The sequence below is a fragment of the Felis catus genome, chromosome B4, assembly GCF_018350175.1.
Source record: "Felis catus isolate Fca126 chromosome B4, F.catus_Fca126_mat1.0, whole genome shotgun sequence".
Lineage (NCBI taxonomy): Eukaryota > Metazoa > Chordata > Mammalia > Carnivora > Felidae > Felis > Felis catus.
This window is the reverse complement of record NC_058374.1, coordinates 127,202,784-127,219,670: the sequence shown is the minus strand read 5'-3', so window position 1 is coordinate 127,219,670 and position 16,887 is coordinate 127,202,784. Positions and strand designations below refer to the sequence as shown.

Here is a 16,887-nt window from a genome sequence, read left to right as displayed (position 1 = left end):
TCAAAACTTAAGTTTCTTCTCTAAGACATGGAAAATTCACCACTGATAACCTTTTGTCACAAAAAAAAGATAAAGTGTTTTAAAATTTCCTAATACTCCTTAGGAGAAAGGAATAAGAAGTGTAGACTGCCAGAGTTTGGTTACCCATATTTGAATTTAAAATGGTTTCTAAATTACTGTGCCTTTTCTTTGAAAATACCGAACTAGGTTCATTATTTTTCAGCTGTAGTTTGGGTATGAGTCCGTTGAAAGCATTAAAAAGCTTAGATAATAGAGAGCAGTGCTTTAAGCACAGATGATTTCATAAGTTTGACTTACAGTAATTGGTCTATGTTTTTATCATCAAGTAATGTTCTCTAGTCATTTGGGAAGGACTTGTTTTGGTTCCTTGTGTATAAAACTGGGTTTAGGAATTTCTGATAGTGGTTCTTACTCTGCATATTTCTTCTGAGTTCCCTTTAATCTGTTGATTACATTTTCCATATTTATAGGATAGAACCCATAAAACTTAGCTACCTCACAGGAGTGCTGGAGTATCAGTTAGTTCTGGTTCACTGAGGATAAGATTCTTTACGTGAGCTAAGCTACTCTCTCTTGTATATCCTATTAGATGTTTAAATCATTGACTGGGTAGTTGGTGTCTTTCCCCTGCTAGGTGTATGGACTGGAGAAACCATTCCTGTGCGGACTTGCTTTGGGCCTCTCATTGGCCAGCAGAGTCACTCCATGGAAGTAGCAGAATGGACAGACAAGGCGGTTAACCATATATGGAAGGTCAGCGTTCATGAAGTTCTTCTGTGACTTTTGGATGTTTTTATTACAGTGATGTAGTTAAAAGTGTAAAAGCAGTAGAAGTGACGTAGTAAAAGTCAAAATTGGGCAAGACTCATACGGTGCCATTCACCTGTCAGTCATTTGTTTAATATTATGTCCTTTTTGTTCTTTATAACCAAATTATATTTAGCAAAATACCAGCTATTGAATTTAGAAGATAAACGTTTTTAGTCTTTCTTTTGTTAGATAATCCAGTAATTCTTCATTCTAATTACTTGTGGCAGCTGAGGCCATGGACTTTGTTCATATGATGAAAGTCTTATTTTGTAATCAACGAAAACATTTCTCAGATAGCTTGAGAAACAGTTCTGGGATTGGAAGCTGAGACCATTTCTCTAGTTTTCTAATGGGAGGGGCTGGAAATGCAGGGTTTTGACATAAATAGCTATTCCTGTAACATGTTTGTAGAGATTCACTTGTAGTCAATAGATTGGGAATGATGCCTGCAGAATTGGAGTGAGAGGAAAGTTGGTCTTGTGATCAGTGGAAAGGTATGGTGTTGCTGGCACTGGGGACTTGAATTTTGGTTTCCAGAAAGAACACAGAAGAACGCTAGGTCCAGTGGAAAAAGAATGAGAAGAGATGGTTCTCTGACCTTTTTGTCCATTTAGTGATCCACCTCCACCATATGGTAGGTGATGAAGACAAGTAGACTGTTTCTGTGTCTTCCAGTCAAGCCAAAATGTGGATAATAAAGAGCAAGGTCATTCTGTACCTTGAGCACTGTCAGTCTCTGATGGTATTTATGACGTTGCTGGAAACGGGGGACTAGTGGAATGACAAACGTGTGAGAAGGCAACCATGGATTTCCACACTGACTATGAAAGCTGAGATCTACTGCAGAGTAAATGCGATTGTTGCTAGCCTAAGTTTAATAGCGCTTTGTATTGTCTGTTAGTTCATTTGATATGTATGTTTACCTTCTGTTGACAGATATACCACAACGGTGTCCTAGAATTCTGCATCATTACAACTGATGAAAATGAATGTAATTGGATGATGTTTGTGCGCAAAGCCAGGTAAGAGTAGTCTGGATGAAGAAATAGTTACGATTTGAATGTTTTTCAGTAGGAAGCTTTGCATAAAATAGGGAAGAGTCAGGGTCCAGATTATACTGCTGTCTGAACATATGTTAAGGCCTAAGGCTTTTTACCTTCTTTCCTCCAGTAGTTGCTGATTAATGGCAATTGTAAGTCAAAACACAAGAAACTATCCTTTTTAAAACTAGTTTATTTAAACAATAAGGAATGATACAGTTATCATTGAATTTGCAAGTGGGTACCTTCTCTTTATATCCACTATTAATCAACCCTCAGGCTGTTGTAGTTCTTGTTCAGTTCTCTATCTCTGTGTCTTTGTCATATGCTCTTAATATTTCATTTTATTAACTTTTCTTCTGGTGAAAGACTCTAGTGTTTCTGACTATAAAGGGCAATCAGCTGATGTACACAAGTATGAATTTTGTTTCTATATGAGTCCCTCCTAATCACTAGGGTAGGGAATTGGAAAAATAACGTAAAGAAAATAGTTATGTCTAAGTATTCATGTAGAGTTTTGTTCTAGGGATATGATGTGTTTAGCATATATTTGAAAATTGATAGGCTTGATCTATTAAATGTGATAACTTAGGAACCGGGAAGAACAGAATTTGGTGGCTTATCCCCATGATGGAAAAATCTATTTCTGCACTTCACAAGATATCCCTCCTGAAAATGAACTGCTTTTTTATTACAGCCGGGATTATGCTCAGCAGATTGGTAAGTTACGATAAGACTTATTTCTCCTGAAGCTAGCATGGTAAAAACACCAAGGACCAGAAGTAGTTTTGGTAATGGTTTACATGTTAGGTGAACCAAATTATATACGTTCGTATATATAAAAGTAGGATATTACCCTATGTTAGAAGTGTTAAAATCTGTGAGGTTGTTCATAAACTGAATGTTACTGATTAAGCAGTATTCATATGAAAGGAACTTTTGCGTTAGGATTTTGATTTGGGGTATTTGAAGTTCCTGAGGCTGCTTTTTGAGCCAGTACCATTGTAATTTAAATTCATAAAAAACAGACAATCTCCTTTAATGGATTTAATCTTCATAGTCTTTTCCTTTGCCCTGTGTCATGATGACAAGTTTAAAAGTTTGTACTACCAAAAAAATATTTTTAATGTTTGTTTATTTTTGAGAGAGACAGAGTGCGATTGGGGGAGAGGACAAGAGAGAGGGAGACACAGAATCTGAAGGCTCCAGGCTCTGGGCTGTCAGCACAGAGCACGACATGAGGCTTGAACTCACGAGCTGTGAGATCATGACCTGAGCCGAAGTCAGATGCTTAACACACTGAGCCACCCAGACGCCCCACTAAAAAAATTTTTTTAACAAAAAAAAATTTTTTGCCTGGGAAAGATGTATTACAATCCAGTGTTACCAAGTGCTTCCTTTGTGTCTGGCATGCTCTGTGAGATGCTGGGAGTATTGAACAAGACATTTTCGTTTTACAGGTAATGGGCAAGGTGGAAATTTTGGTAGAACGGAGAATGCAAGCAACATTATTAATACCCAGAACGAGTTTTAAAATTTAACTACGAGAAGACATTGAGTAATTTTTTTTTTTTTTTGAAGGTGTTCCTGAACACCCAGATGTGCACCTCTGTAACTGTGGCAAGGAGTGCAATTCCTATACAGAGTTCAAAGCTCACCTTACCAGCCACATCCATAACCATCTTCATAGCCAGGGCCACAGCAGCAGCCATGGACCAAGCCACAGCAAAGAGAGGAAGTGGAAGTGCTCCATGTGCCCCCAGGCTTTTATCTCTCCTTCCAAACTTCACGTCCACTTTATGGGTCACATGGGTATGAAGCCCCACAAGTGTGATTTCTGTAGCAAGGCTTTTAGTGATCCTAGCAACCTGCGGACCCACCTCAAGATACATACAGGTACGTTATATTGGACCATCAAAATGGAATTTCACGACAATTAGAAATTGCGGTAGTAAAGAAATTGCAACAAGATAGTCTTGCGGGTATAGAATTGAGATATTAGAGAATGAATCCAGCTGGCTGTCAGCAGGACTTCATTGGGTGATCAATCTGGGTGGAATAATTGTGCTTCCTCAGAGAGTGTTACCTCCAGTTATTACAGTGTTCCCCATTCCAGGTCCCCCCTCCCCACCCCATAGTGTGAAGGTGACTGGGAAAATGTACTGAATTAGAAAGGTGATCTATGTTTGGACTTTTTTTTAAGTTTATTTATTTTTGAGAGAGAAAGAGCATACTCATGCACAAGCAGGGAAGGACAGAGAGAGAGGGGGAGACCCAGAATCCAAAGCAGGCTCCAGGCTCCAGGCTCCAAGCTGTTAGCACAGAGCTCAACACAGGGCTCAAACTCACCAACTATGAGATCATGACCTAAGCCGAAGTCACTTAACCGACTGAGTCACCCAGGTGCCCCTGCGTTTGGATGTTAAAGCAAAGGGAATTCTAAGGAAACACTCTGAGCCTTCATGAGAGCTCACTCCTAGACACCAGCCAGAACCAGTTTCTCTCCTGTGAATATTGCTCAGTAAACACTGCCAAATTCTATTTTTTGAGGTTCCGTTTTCTAAATTCCATGTAAACCAACCCCTTTGTTTTAACAGTTTTTAAAATACATACTACAAAATATCTGATGAAGTTTTAGTTTTCTTGTCTGAGTCATTGGTTCTCCAAATCTTTGAAAGTAAAATTCTTTCTTGTCCTTTGCATTAAGACTGAGTAGTCATAACAGAGACTGTATGGCCCACAAAGCTTAAGATACAGACTAGACTTTAGAAAAAGTTTGCCATCCCCTGACTTAGAGTAATCTTATTTCTGCATTCTTAGTATTTTATTTCATCCCTGGTTTATGAGGTCATGTGTTTAAAAAATGGAAAACTATAAATTTAGGTTGTAAAAGTATGTTTGTCAACAGGTGCTAGAATTTATGAGGTTTTTTAAACATAGTTGAGTTAGGTTGGTCTCTAGGCTTATAAGTAGTTTTTTTTTTTTTTCAGATTTTATATCCTGTGTCAGCTATAAACAGTAAAAAATTATTTATATACATCCAGGTAAGTGGTCCTAGAAGGAGGTCAGATTTATTAGCTTCCCTGGCTTTAGTCACAGAATATAAGTTCATATTCTCTGACTGGTTCTTGGTAGACAGCCCTAGAAAGTGATGTTCCAGTTACCAGTCAGTTCTTTCATTTCTGCCTCTGCCACATGCCCATACATGTGCCTGTTCATCTTGGGAGTGCTAATGATTGTGTTAGTCACAGTGTGGCAATTTGGGTTCATGTGCAGGTCAGAAGAACTACAGATGTACTTTGTGTGACAAGTCTTTCACCCAAAAGGCTCACCTTGAGTCCCACATGGTTATCCACACGGGTGAGAAGAATCTCAAGTGTGATTACTGCGACAAGTTGTTCATGCGGAGGCAGGACCTCAAGCAGCACGTACTCATCCACACACAGTAAGTCCTCCAACAGCCAACACGCCCCTGGGGTGGTGAACTCGAGTGCTCGCTCGCACTGACCCGTTGTGTGCCTCCTGGCTTGGCACCCTGGTAGCCACTGCTTGTGTCCACACAGCCAAGCAAAGGTTGGAAACCTAAGTTTTTGGTTTTATCCTGGAAGGTTTTACTTGTTTGCTTTATTTTTCTTATTTTTCACTTCTCTGTATTTGCCTTTTTCCAACACGTAGTCTGATTTGGTTTAACAAATATTTAAGTATCTCCTTGATGTGCAGCATTATGCCAACTGGTGAATATACAGAGATAGAAGACACAGACCTTGTCTTTAAAGAGCTCGAAGTCTGGCAAGAGAAGCAGAACAGTACAGCACTCCATACCATGCTGCAGTCAGAGTAAGCATCAGATCCTGAGAGGCTGTGGAAGAGGGTCACCGACCCGGCCAGGGTGTCTGGGAGAGCCTCCCGGTAGTCTGAGCTAAGTATTAAGGAAGATTAAGTTAGAGTTATTTAGGGAGGCAGAGAAGGACAAAGGATGGGAATAGTGTTCTAGACAGAGGAAAGGCATATTTAGAAATACATGTACGAGAAGGACTGTGGAATGCAAGTGGTTCTTTACAGTTAGAGCACAGTGTGCGTGTGAGAACAATGGAGAGAGAGGCGGCAGTAAAGTCAGGAGCCTTTTATCCAACTAGGAAAATTAAATTTCATTCTGGAGGTAATGGGGAGCCACTGAAGGATTTTACCTCCCCATGTCGCAGGCACCGTTCTGTGCCATGTGTGTGTTTTAATTATGGTAAAAACACATAAAATTTACTGTCTTAACCACTTTTACGTGTACGGTTCAGTAATGTTAAGTGTATTCACACTCTTATACAAGTGTTGAAGGACTTTGAGGAAAAATGTCAAGGTGAGATACTCCATTTTATAAAGGATTGAAGGAGAAGGTCAAATATTAGGAGACTCATTAAGAATTTATTGCATGAGGGGCACCTTGGTGGCTCAGTGGTTAAGCATCCAACCTCGGCTCAGGTCATGATCCTGGTTCATGGGTTCAAGCCCCATGTCTGGCTCTGTGCTGACAGTGCAGAGCCTGGAGCCTGCTTCAGATTCTGTGTGTGTCTCCCCAGCCACCCCCCTCACTGCCCCTCCACTCCTTATGTGCGCACGCACACGCTGTGTCTCTCTCTCTCAAAAATAAACAAACATTTAAAAAAAAAAAATTATTGCATGAGAGGCACCTGGGTGGCTCAGTTGGTTAATCGTCCAAGTCTTGGTTTCAGCTCAGGTCATGATCTCACAGTTGTGAGATTGAGCCCCATATCAGGCTCTGTACTGATAGCACGGAGCCTGTTTGGGATTCTCTCTCTCCCTCTGCCCCTCCCTTGCTCCCACTCACTTGCTCTCTCAAAATAAATAAACTTAAAAATTTTTTTAAAAAAATTACATGAGTCCAAGTGTAATTAAATGTCTGGGCTTTGTTAGTTACAGTATTGGTAAAGAGAAGAGAACAGATTTTGTGGTCCTGAGCTTTTAGTAAGTGTCAGAAGAAGGAGAAAATATTAGCTTATATTATGGGAGGTACTATTTAGAAAGTTATGTTCAATGGAAACTTGATATTCTGATAAGGCTTAGTAAAGATATTAGCACTTTTGTCTGATTCCTAATCAAATGCAGCCTGAGACACTAAAACAAGGAGTCTAGGTCTACATTTATAATGCTCAAAATGACTTTTTAAAACAAAGTCTTCATGAAATAGTTTCATTATTGGTGTGAATTTTGGAAATTAGACACACTAATTATCAAATAGTGTATAGAATATACATATTAGCACTGAAAGAGATCTCTGGCGTCATTTAATCCAGCTGCTTATGTTAGTCAGCTTGAGCTGCCATAACAGAATACCTTCTGGAGACTGGAAACCCAAGATCAGGGTGCCAGCATGGTTGGGTTCTGATGAGAGCCTTTTTCCTAGCTTGCAGATAGCTAACTTCCTGCTCTGTCCTCACATTGGGGAGAGAGCAAGCGAGCTCTGGTCTGTTTGCCTTTTCATGTGACACTTACCCATCATGGGGGTCCCATCCTCGTGACCTCATCTAAATCTAATTGCCTCTCATAAGCCTCATCTCCAAATACCCTAACATTGTGGTTTATGTCTATAACATGAATTTCTTGGGGGGTGGGGCACACAGACATTCAACCTGTAACACTGTTCATAATAATCACTTAGAAAATGTGAAAACCAGTTGGTGCCAGGACCCTACCTCCAGGGATTCTAATTTAGTTGGTTAGGGGGAGAGGCCTGGACTTTATTTTTTAAAAGCTCCCCAAGTGACTCTGATGTCCAGCCAGGGTTGAGAGCTACTGAGTTCATCCAAATGCTCCACTTGTTTCCACAGTGTTTCTGACAAGTGGTTAAATAGTTTCTTCTTGAATACCATACAACTGATATACTTTGAGGGAAAGTTTTGCTTGAATCAACTTACGTCAGCCTCCATTCATGCTACATCTGTCTTCTGGAATGATACCCGTAAATTTAATCTGTCTTTTAATTCACAGACTTTCATACTTGGGATTGCTGTCATGTTCCCTTTAAGCCCTCTTTTCATCAGCCTTCATGCCTCTAATTTCTGCAACTTTCCCTCATCACCTGGTTTCAAATTTGGTACCCAGAAATGAACATTAATAAAGTGGAGTTATTTTCTTCATTGACCTTGACCTTCTCTTCTTTCACGTGATGCCTGAATTTGCACTTGCTTTTTCTGTAGCCATTTCACAGCATAATGCAATATGTAAAGTATTTTTTTATGTTTATTTATTTATAGTTTTTTTTAAACATTTATTTTTTCAGAGACAGAGTATGAGTGGGGAAGGGGCAGAAAGAGAGGGAGGCACAGATTCCAAAGCAGACTGCAGGTTCTGAGCTGTCAGCACAGCTCCTTTCCTATGGAGGTCATTGGTAAAATTTTCAGATGTTTGTATTTTTACCTTTAGACATTTCAAAATGGATATAGTACTATTAGAATGCATTTTATCTTCTTAGAAGAAAACCCGGCTACAGCCCTAAAGCCAAATGCAGGAGGAGTTCCCTCCCACAGTGTGAGGAGAGTGTGAGGCGCATAGCAGAGACTGACTTTGCCTGTCCTTTCAGAAAGGGGAACTTGAGAACAGGAGCAGGGACACTTACTCCCTAGGCCATCTTCTTAGTCCCATTGGTTTTTGGATATCAGCCTTAAGATTTGTATCTCCAACCTTCTGTATCTAACCAGTCACCATCTCTGAATTTTGGATGTCCACCAAAGCAACTCAAAGCCGGTGTGTTCAAAACTCAGCTCTTAATACTACCTCCACAAACTTGATTTTCCCCCAGTGTTCACCAGCTCGGTACGTGGTACCACCATTCATCCTAGGGGCTCAAGTCCGACACCTTGGAGCCATCTTTAACTCAGTCTTCCATTCTTCATTCAGCTTTACCCAGTCCAGACCACCAGCCTCTTTTGTATGGACCATCTTTCTGCTCCTGCTCTCTCCTCATGCATTCCCTAACACAGTTACCCAGGCACACACACACACACAAACACTGTATTCTGTCATAGCAGCCACAGTGATCCATTTATTTAGCTTATTTTTATTTTTTTTAAGTTTATCTGTTTTGAGAGAGAGAAAGTGTGAGTTGGCGGGGGGGTGGGGGGAGGGTAGAGAATATCCCAAGCAGACTGCTCGTTGCCAGCCAGCACAGAGCCTGGTGCGGGTTTCAAACCCACAAAGTTGGTTTGAAGTCGGATGCTTAACCGACTGAGCCCCCCAGGCGCCCTTGGAATGACCCATTTAAAACACAAGTCAGACTGTTAACGTTCTTTGCTCATAATTCTCCGTCGTTCCCATCATACTTGGGTTAGAAGGTTTTTACCGTAGTCTGGAAGTCCGTCATGGTGTGGTAGTGCCGTGTCTCCCACTTCATCTTCATTACTTTTCTCCTCCTATTCTGCAGTAGCCACATTGCCTTCCCTTTGAAGATACGTCAGCATACTAAACACACTTCAGTCTCGGGGCCTTTGCACTGAACTGTTTGTGCCTAGACATCCCCCCACCCTAGACATCTCCCTGTCTTTCTGTCTCATTTCAGGTTTTGCTCAAAAATGTTGTCATCTCAGAATAGCCTTTCTTGACTATCTTATCTAAAATAGAACTCCATTGTTCTTACCTGGTTTCATTTTTTCATAGTACTTTTTACTGTTTGGTATCATGTATCTTATTTTTGTTTATGGTATAACTCCTCTATTAGAACATAAACTCCTTGAGGGGTGCCTGGCTCAATCAGTTAAGTGTTAGAATTCAGCTCAGGTCATGAGCTCATGGTTCGTGAATTTGAGCCCCACATTGAGCTCTCTGCTGTCAGCACAGAGCCTGCTTTGGGTCCTCTGTCCCCGTCTCTCTGCCCGTCCTCCACTAGTTCTCTCTGTCTCTGTCTCTCAAAATAAATAAATAAACTTCAAAAATTTTTAAAGAAAAGAAAAAAAAGAACATAAACTCCTTAAAGGCAGGGACTTCGTTTTCCATATCCTGTAGCTACACAGAATCCCTCTGTGCCCTCTCCTGCTGGGAGAAGGTGGTAGAAATGCTAACGGGCTCAGGCTTCAGAACTTCTCACTGCACCCTACCTCTTCGAGGATCTTAACCTTCTTTTACCTGTTTTGTATGCTGAGCCTTTGTTAAGCCTTGTTCAACTAGATTTTAAAAGTTCCAGGTTTTCATGATCTCTGTTTTTTCTCTCTCAAATGTCTAAGCCAGGATTACTCAAACCTTGATACAACTGACAGTTTGAGCTGGGTAATTTTTGTTGTATGGGATACAATTAACACCACAGTGAGATCCCATTATGTATTGGCCAGGTGGCACAAATGTTCAAATTTGAATCTTCCAGCTGTTGAGAATGTGGGGCAACAGGAGCTCTCAAGTGGCTGTTGATGGACATGTATATTCGTACTACCACATTGGAGGGGCACCAGGCTGGCTCTGTCGGTAGAGCATGCAACTCTTGCTCTACAACAGCAAGAGTTGTAAGTTCAAGCCCCATGTTGGATGTAGAGATTATTTAAAAATAAATTATTACTTTTTCTTTTCTTTTTTTGAGGGAGAGCTTGTGAGAGTTTGCGCACACACACTTGAACAGGGAATAGGCAGGGGGGAGACAGAGAACCTTAAATAGGCTCCTCTCCCAGTGCCTAGTGCGATGTGGGGCTTGATCTCATGAGCATCATGAGATCATGATCTGAGCTGAAATGAAGAGTTGGATGCTTAACCAACTGAGCATCCAGATGCCCCTAAAAATAAAATCTTAAAAAAACAAACAAACAAACAAAAAACAACCCACCACAGTGGAGAAGAGTTTAGCATTATTCAGTAAAGCTAAGGATGTACATATCCCTTCATCTAACTCTAGCGCCCTGAGTACATGCCCTAGAGAAACTCGTGCATATGCAGAACAACATGTGAGTATAAAAATATTCATAGTACTGTTGCCTGTGATAATAATTGGAAAGCACCCAAACATCCATAAACAGTAGACAAATCCAGTACCACAGAGAAGTTGTGGTATATTTGTAAGTAGCGCACAGCAGTGGAAAGGAGCAAAGTACTCGTTCTCACAGCAACTTGAATGCATTTCATGAACATTAAACACAAAGGAGACACATACAGGTAGGCAGAATCCATCTCTGCTGTTTAAACTATACAAATGTTTTATGACTCTGCTGTTTGCTATGAAAAAAAGCCTGATTTCCAGAAGAGTAGAGCTCCTCTAACAAAGACGTGAGGTTGTGCAGAATAATTGTGTGCCTCGGTTGTCGTGTGTAACCCCAAGTCAAAGGTTTTTCCTTGTGTTCCTCTTAGAGAGCGCCAGATCAAGTGTCCCAAGTGCGATAAGCTGTTCTTGAGAACAAATCATTTAAAGAAACATCTCAATTCTCACGAAGGAAAACGCGATTATGTCTGTGAAAAGTGTACAAAGGCTTATCTTACCAAATATCATCTCACCCGCCACCTGAAAACCTGCAAAGGTCCCACCTCCAGTTCATCAGCACAAGAGGAGGAAGAAGAGGATGACTCCGAGGAGGAAGAGCTAGCAGACTCTGTGGGGACAGAAGACTGTCGAATTAACAGTGCTGTGTATTCAGCAGATGAGTCTCTCTCGGCACATAAATAAAAGCCAACTATTTTGGATGGAAAATGCAAAAGGGAAAAACGTACAACTAGCTATCCACTACAGTGGTTTTTGTATAAAATGGTTTCTGATTTTTTTTCCAGCCGACAGTCAAAGCAGACTGGGAATGGATAAAGCACTTAGAGAAGAGTATCCTAATGAAAACACTTTAGAACAGATTGGGAAGAGAGCAGGTAACCTATTTTTAAGTGATGTATGGGGAGGAAAGCGTCAGCTTTTGAAGTCTGTTCTTTATTTACATGGGAAACTAGATGGTGCATTTATACCTGAGTCAGAGCTGTCCTCTGCCCAGACCAATCAGATTTATTTTAGATTCTTCCATTGTTCCATTTTCCTCCCAGCCCCATGACTTGGTCCCTGCCTCACAGCCATCCTGATTGCTGATTGTGGTTCTGGTGTTTCGTTTTATGTAGACTATCGTGACTTAAGTCATCCCAGAGTGGATTGGAACACGGCAGTGTAAGCTTGTTACTTTGCAGCTAACAAGGTTAAAGCAACACCTGCCTTAATCTCTCTTGGCTTCTTGGGAATTTAGGGTTTAGACCTTGCTTCCCAAAATTTCAGCAGATGCCTAGAGGGCCGATTAAAAAGGACTAGCCAGGCAGCAGGCAATGGTGGAGAAAAGAAAAGGAGAGACATTTGGGCCACTGTCCAGAAAACTAGCTTTGGCGGAAGCCAGGTTGAGCCACCTGGTTATTATTCCTTAGAGATCCTTGTAGGTTCAGACATGTGTCTGTCTCCAGTAAAGCCTCCAGCCTCTAGACAAAGGGGACCCGGAGGTGTAGTGAGCCAAGTAATGCCTGCTGGATAATCTCCTGACAACAAGCACATGTGGACTCAGCTGGCAAAGTGGTATCTTGGACCGTGGAAGGAATGAGGGAAAGATCCTTTATATCTGATTTATCCTATGAAAAAGAACAAGACACCATGAAAGTGTTGCCAGCACGGAATGACAAATGATTCCAAACACATTGGGGCATTTGCAGGGTTAGACCTCAGTTGTCCGTGGTGAAGGATCTCCTGTTAAGCATGGCAGGGGCCAAAGGATTTTGAAGGTGTAGAAGGCTTAATGGTCACCACATGGGTGTGTTTCAGGGTCCCAGCTTAGTTAGCTCATCCCTCCGGTCCTTCACTTGGTCTCACATGCGTACCCTGTTGACACAGCAAGAGGCAGACACATCCCTGAGCTGACGGTTGCTAGAACGTGCGCCTGCTCTAAGGTGCAGCCTTGGGGCTGGAGCAGAGAGGACTCTGGTAGGAAGGTTTTGCTGCTAATGTATTTATGGAATGAATGTATTTCATTCAAATCTGTATTCCTCTAGGAAGGATTAAAATAAAAGCCTTTTTTAAAATACAGGATTCTGCTTGTAATCTCATTTTGTGGAGGAAGAAGAATGAGTCATTTAGGGAAAAATCAGGTATAATTTTTTTCCCCCTAAGGTTAGAAGTGGAGAAAGTATTTCCTAAGTAGTGTAACTTTGAGATAATGTATTTGTGCATAACAGGGCTTGATCAAACTATTTTTCCTGTGTTTCCCACTCTCCTCTCCTGCTTCTTTCCTCCCTGAGGGTGCCTTACTATGCTGCCTCCTTGGAGAACTGTGGCAGGTCTACGGTTGAGGGATGGGGTGAGGGCTGGCTGCTGATACTGGCTCATGAAGCCTCTGGCAGGCAGCACTGGTGGGACTGGGGCAGCTCCAAACTCAGCCTTTTGCTGAAGGCATCCTGGTGGCCGGCCACCTCTGTTCTCAGGAAACTGCTGGTGCTGGAACTACAGGCCCCCTTGCTCCTTCTGTCTTGGGAGCTCAGGCTGGGTTAAATTCCTTCATTTCCCAGCACTGGTTGAAATGCCATCACAGATAGTTAAGCCTGGTATGAAAACAGGAAGCCTGGAAAATAGTTTGAGAATGTAGCTGTTGGTTATTTACAACTGTCTCTTCCATTTTTTACCTTTTTTTTTTTTTTTTAAATCTTTTTAGTTTCTTTTGAGAGAGAGCATGAGTGGGAGAAGGGCAGAGAGAGAGGGAGGAGGAGAGAATCCCAAGCAGGCTCTGCAATGTGAGTGTAGAGCCCAGTGTGGGGCTCAAACCCATGAACCGTGAGATCTTGACCTGAGCGGAAATCAAGATGCTTAACCAACTGAGCCACCCAGGCGCGCCGCCTCTCCTTTTTCACCTCTTCGACTTCAATGGCGTGTTCTAAGTTGTTCCCAGAAAATGAACCGCCTGGTAACTGCCCTTTTGACAAGAGTTTACTCTGCCTTCTCTACCTATTAAAGGTGGCCTCATCTGTTGCTGCTGCTGGGGTTAGTCTGTTGTTGGAAGATAGTCACAGTGAGAGGCAGGATAAGAGTGTGGGCTCTGGAGCCCTGCTGAGTGTCTGCAGCGTGGGCCTTGCTGCATGATGGTTCGTATCCTTAGCCTAGTTTTGCAACCACTTTATGCCTGTTTACTTAACTGTAAATACAGAATAATAAGAGTTCCCATTTTATAATACTGTTCGATGTTAAAGTTACTTAATACTAATTACTAGTTATTTAATGTAAAGGGCTATTATAGTGCCCCACATACAGAAGGCAGTGTTAGCTAATAGTCTTTCAGTTTTAAATTAGCCACACATAGATTTCTAGCCTTAAAGTCTGTCGTTGACTCAAGATGCTCCAGGTTTTAGCGAAACAAGTAAAACTGGCATGATTGGAGTCTTCAAGGCCACGCCTAGAAGCTGGTTTAGTTTTCTTGTACGTGAGTGTATATAGTACTTGGTGTTTCCTTCTTTAAGAGGTGAGCTGCTTATAACCTTGTGTGTGTGAACTCAGGTCCTTAGCACATCAAAGGGCAAAGAGGTGACAAGAATTTGTTTCCTTCAACCTCTTCAGCTTGTTGGCCTATATATACACTTCCTCTTTTTTTGTTTTGTTTTTGAGAGAGAGAGAGAGAGAGACAGCAGGGGGATGGGCAGAGAGGGGGGGAGAGAATCCCAAGCAGGCTCTACATTGTCCATGTGGAGCCTGATACGGGGCTCAAACTCACTGTGAGATCGTGACCTGAGCCGAAATCAAGAGTCATATGCTCCACCGACTGAGCCACCCAGGTGCCCCATACACGCTTCCTAGTAAACCCTCCTTTGTGTCTTGAGCGTACCAGAAGTGGTCAGCCTCTCATCAGGTTTGTAAACTTACGGTACCTGATCACCAACGCTACCCCGTAGAGTCAAATACTCAATGAGTCTTCAGGTATACAAGCGATTACTATTATGGGTTGAATTGTGTTACTCCAAAATTTCATACATTGAAATTCTAACCTGTAATACCTCAGAACATGAGCATATTTGGCAATAAAGTCTTCAAAGAAGTGATTCAGTTAAAAGTGAGTTCCTTCATCTGGTATGACTGATCCAATTAAGAAGAGGAAATCTGGATACAGGGAGACCGTGTGAAGACACGGGAAGGAAACCACTCGTCTGTAAGACAAGAAAAGAGGCCTCAGAGGAAACAATGCTGATCCTTTGATCTCGGACCTTTGGCCTCCAGAATTGTGAGAAAATTTCTGTTGTTTCGGTCCCCCAGTCTGTGGTACTTTATTGTGGCAGCCCTGGCGAGCTAGATACTGTCCACCTGAAGGTATCACCTTTATGATGGATGCTGAACGAACAGCTTTCAGTACAGTGATTATAACTATAACCTTAGCTTTACAGTTTATCACTCGCAACATGAATGGCAGCGACAGTTCGTACTGGAATGTATTGCCGCTAGGCAGGTTTCTGTACTTCTGAAAGGGATAGCATCACTTCTCAGCTATGTTTTTGTTCCTTCATTTTTCTCACGTATATACACTTGAGAGTCCTGGAGTCCCCCAGGCCTGTGTAGTCCTCACACAAGGACAACTTTTCCAAAACCATTTATTGGGGTGCCTGGGCGGCTCAGCTGGTTAAGCATCCGACTCTTGATTTCGGCTCAGGTCATGATCCCACGGTTCATGAGATTGAGCCCACAAATGGGGCTCTGTGCTGACGGCATGGAGCCTGCTTAGGATTCCCTCTCTCCCTCTCTCTGCCCTTGCCCTGCTTATGCTTGCCCTCTCTCTCTCAAGTAAACTTTACAAAAGTAAAAAAATAAAAAATCTTTAAAAACAAAACATTTATTAAGCGCCAGCACAGTGTAAGGCTTTGTAGAGGACAACAGAACAGCCAGGACTCTGCCCTTGCCCCCTGGAACTCAAAATGTTAGAGACCTGATTGCACAGTTGGCTCACCTAAGGAGCTAAACAATGTTGAGTGTCTGGGTCAGCCCCAGACCTACTGATGAGTCTCCTGGACTCCCCAGGTGATCCTGAACCCGTCCGCAGGAGTCTTCTATTGGAGACCACAGAAGATACAGTTGTAGACGTCTGTACCTGATGCAAGCCATACCATGGTGAGTGTTACAGGTATAAGTATTATTAACATCTAAGAGGAAGAGTGAAAAAGTCGTAAGAGAACTGGGTCTAGGTGTAATAAATGAAGATGGGGCGAAGCATTTGAGATCCAGGACTAAAAATTTTAGAGAATACCTAGCTTACCAAATCAATAGCTGCTTTTTGATTATTTTATTTTTTATTACAGTGATACTGTTTCCTTGTGGCAGGCATTGTTCTAAATGCGTTAGAAATAACATTTACTCTGCACAGTGACCTGTGATTATTTTTACGTAAGAAGAGGCTGAATTATGTGGCACACGGTTCCACGGCTAGTAAGCGGTAGTGTGTGCCTTGTTGGTGCTTCAGCAGTGGCTCGGTGAAAGTTGGGATCTCACCATGGCATATATCCAGGTTACAAGTCTTGCAAGGAAATCACAAAATCTAAACTATTCCACTACACAAAGCATATGTGTATACACGAATTAGGGAGCTCATGAAAAGCATGCTTTGGTCTCTGTTGGAGCACCTCCCCCTGCCCTTTTGTCCTGGCTGCATACCTGCTGAGGCACAGGCTGGAGATGGTCTTTGGGGTAGGACAAACATATAATCAGTTTATAGCCAGAATAAGAGAAAATCACTTAAGGATAAAGGTACTGTTAGGAGAAGTTGGTCAATAGACAACTTACAGCCCTTCTTAGCTAACATGGTCCTAGGGCATTTTGATACATTTACTTGTACATCTAGTGTGTAATAGTACTAGTGTATTTTATTAGGTTTTTCTTCAATGTTTATTTTTGATAGGGAGAGGGAGAGAGAGAGAGAGCGAGCAAGCGAGGGAAGGGCAGAGAGAGAGGGAGACACAGAATCTGAAGCAGGCTTCAGGCTCCAAGCTCCAGGCTCTGAGCTCCAAGCTATCAGCACAGAGCCCGACACGGGGCTCAAACTCATGAACTGCGAGC

General features: G+C 42.1%; 1 protein-coding gene across 7 annotated transcripts in view; it reads left to right on the top strand.

Annotated features, from left to right (window-relative positions):
* PRDM4 (PR/SET domain 4) overlaps positions 1–15,874 on the top strand; it is a 29,236-nt gene extending 13,362 nt beyond the window's left edge. For 2 of the 7 annotated variants that reach the window (XM_045062284.1, XM_045062283.1), the window contains exons 7-13: positions 656–774; positions 1,768–1,853; positions 2,464–2,591; positions 3,453–3,767; positions 5,148–5,316; positions 5,574–5,708; positions 11,205–12,891. In XM_045062284.1, coding sequence (XP_044918219.1) covers positions 656–774; positions 1,768–1,853; positions 2,464–2,591; positions 3,453–3,767; positions 5,148–5,316; positions 5,574–5,708; positions 11,205–11,517 — 1,265 coding nt within the window. In that variant the 3' untranslated portion in view covers positions 11,518–12,891. Of the gene's footprint in view, positions 1–655; positions 775–1,767; positions 1,854–2,463; positions 2,592–3,452; positions 3,768–4,861; positions 4,916–5,147; positions 5,317–5,573; positions 5,709–11,181; positions 12,892–15,855 lie in introns of those variants that run through there. The other 5 variants (XM_023257406.2, XM_045062285.1, XM_023257408.2 and 2 more) reach the window with 5 other exon arrangements.
* Positions 15,875–16,887: the final 1,013 nt, after the last annotated feature.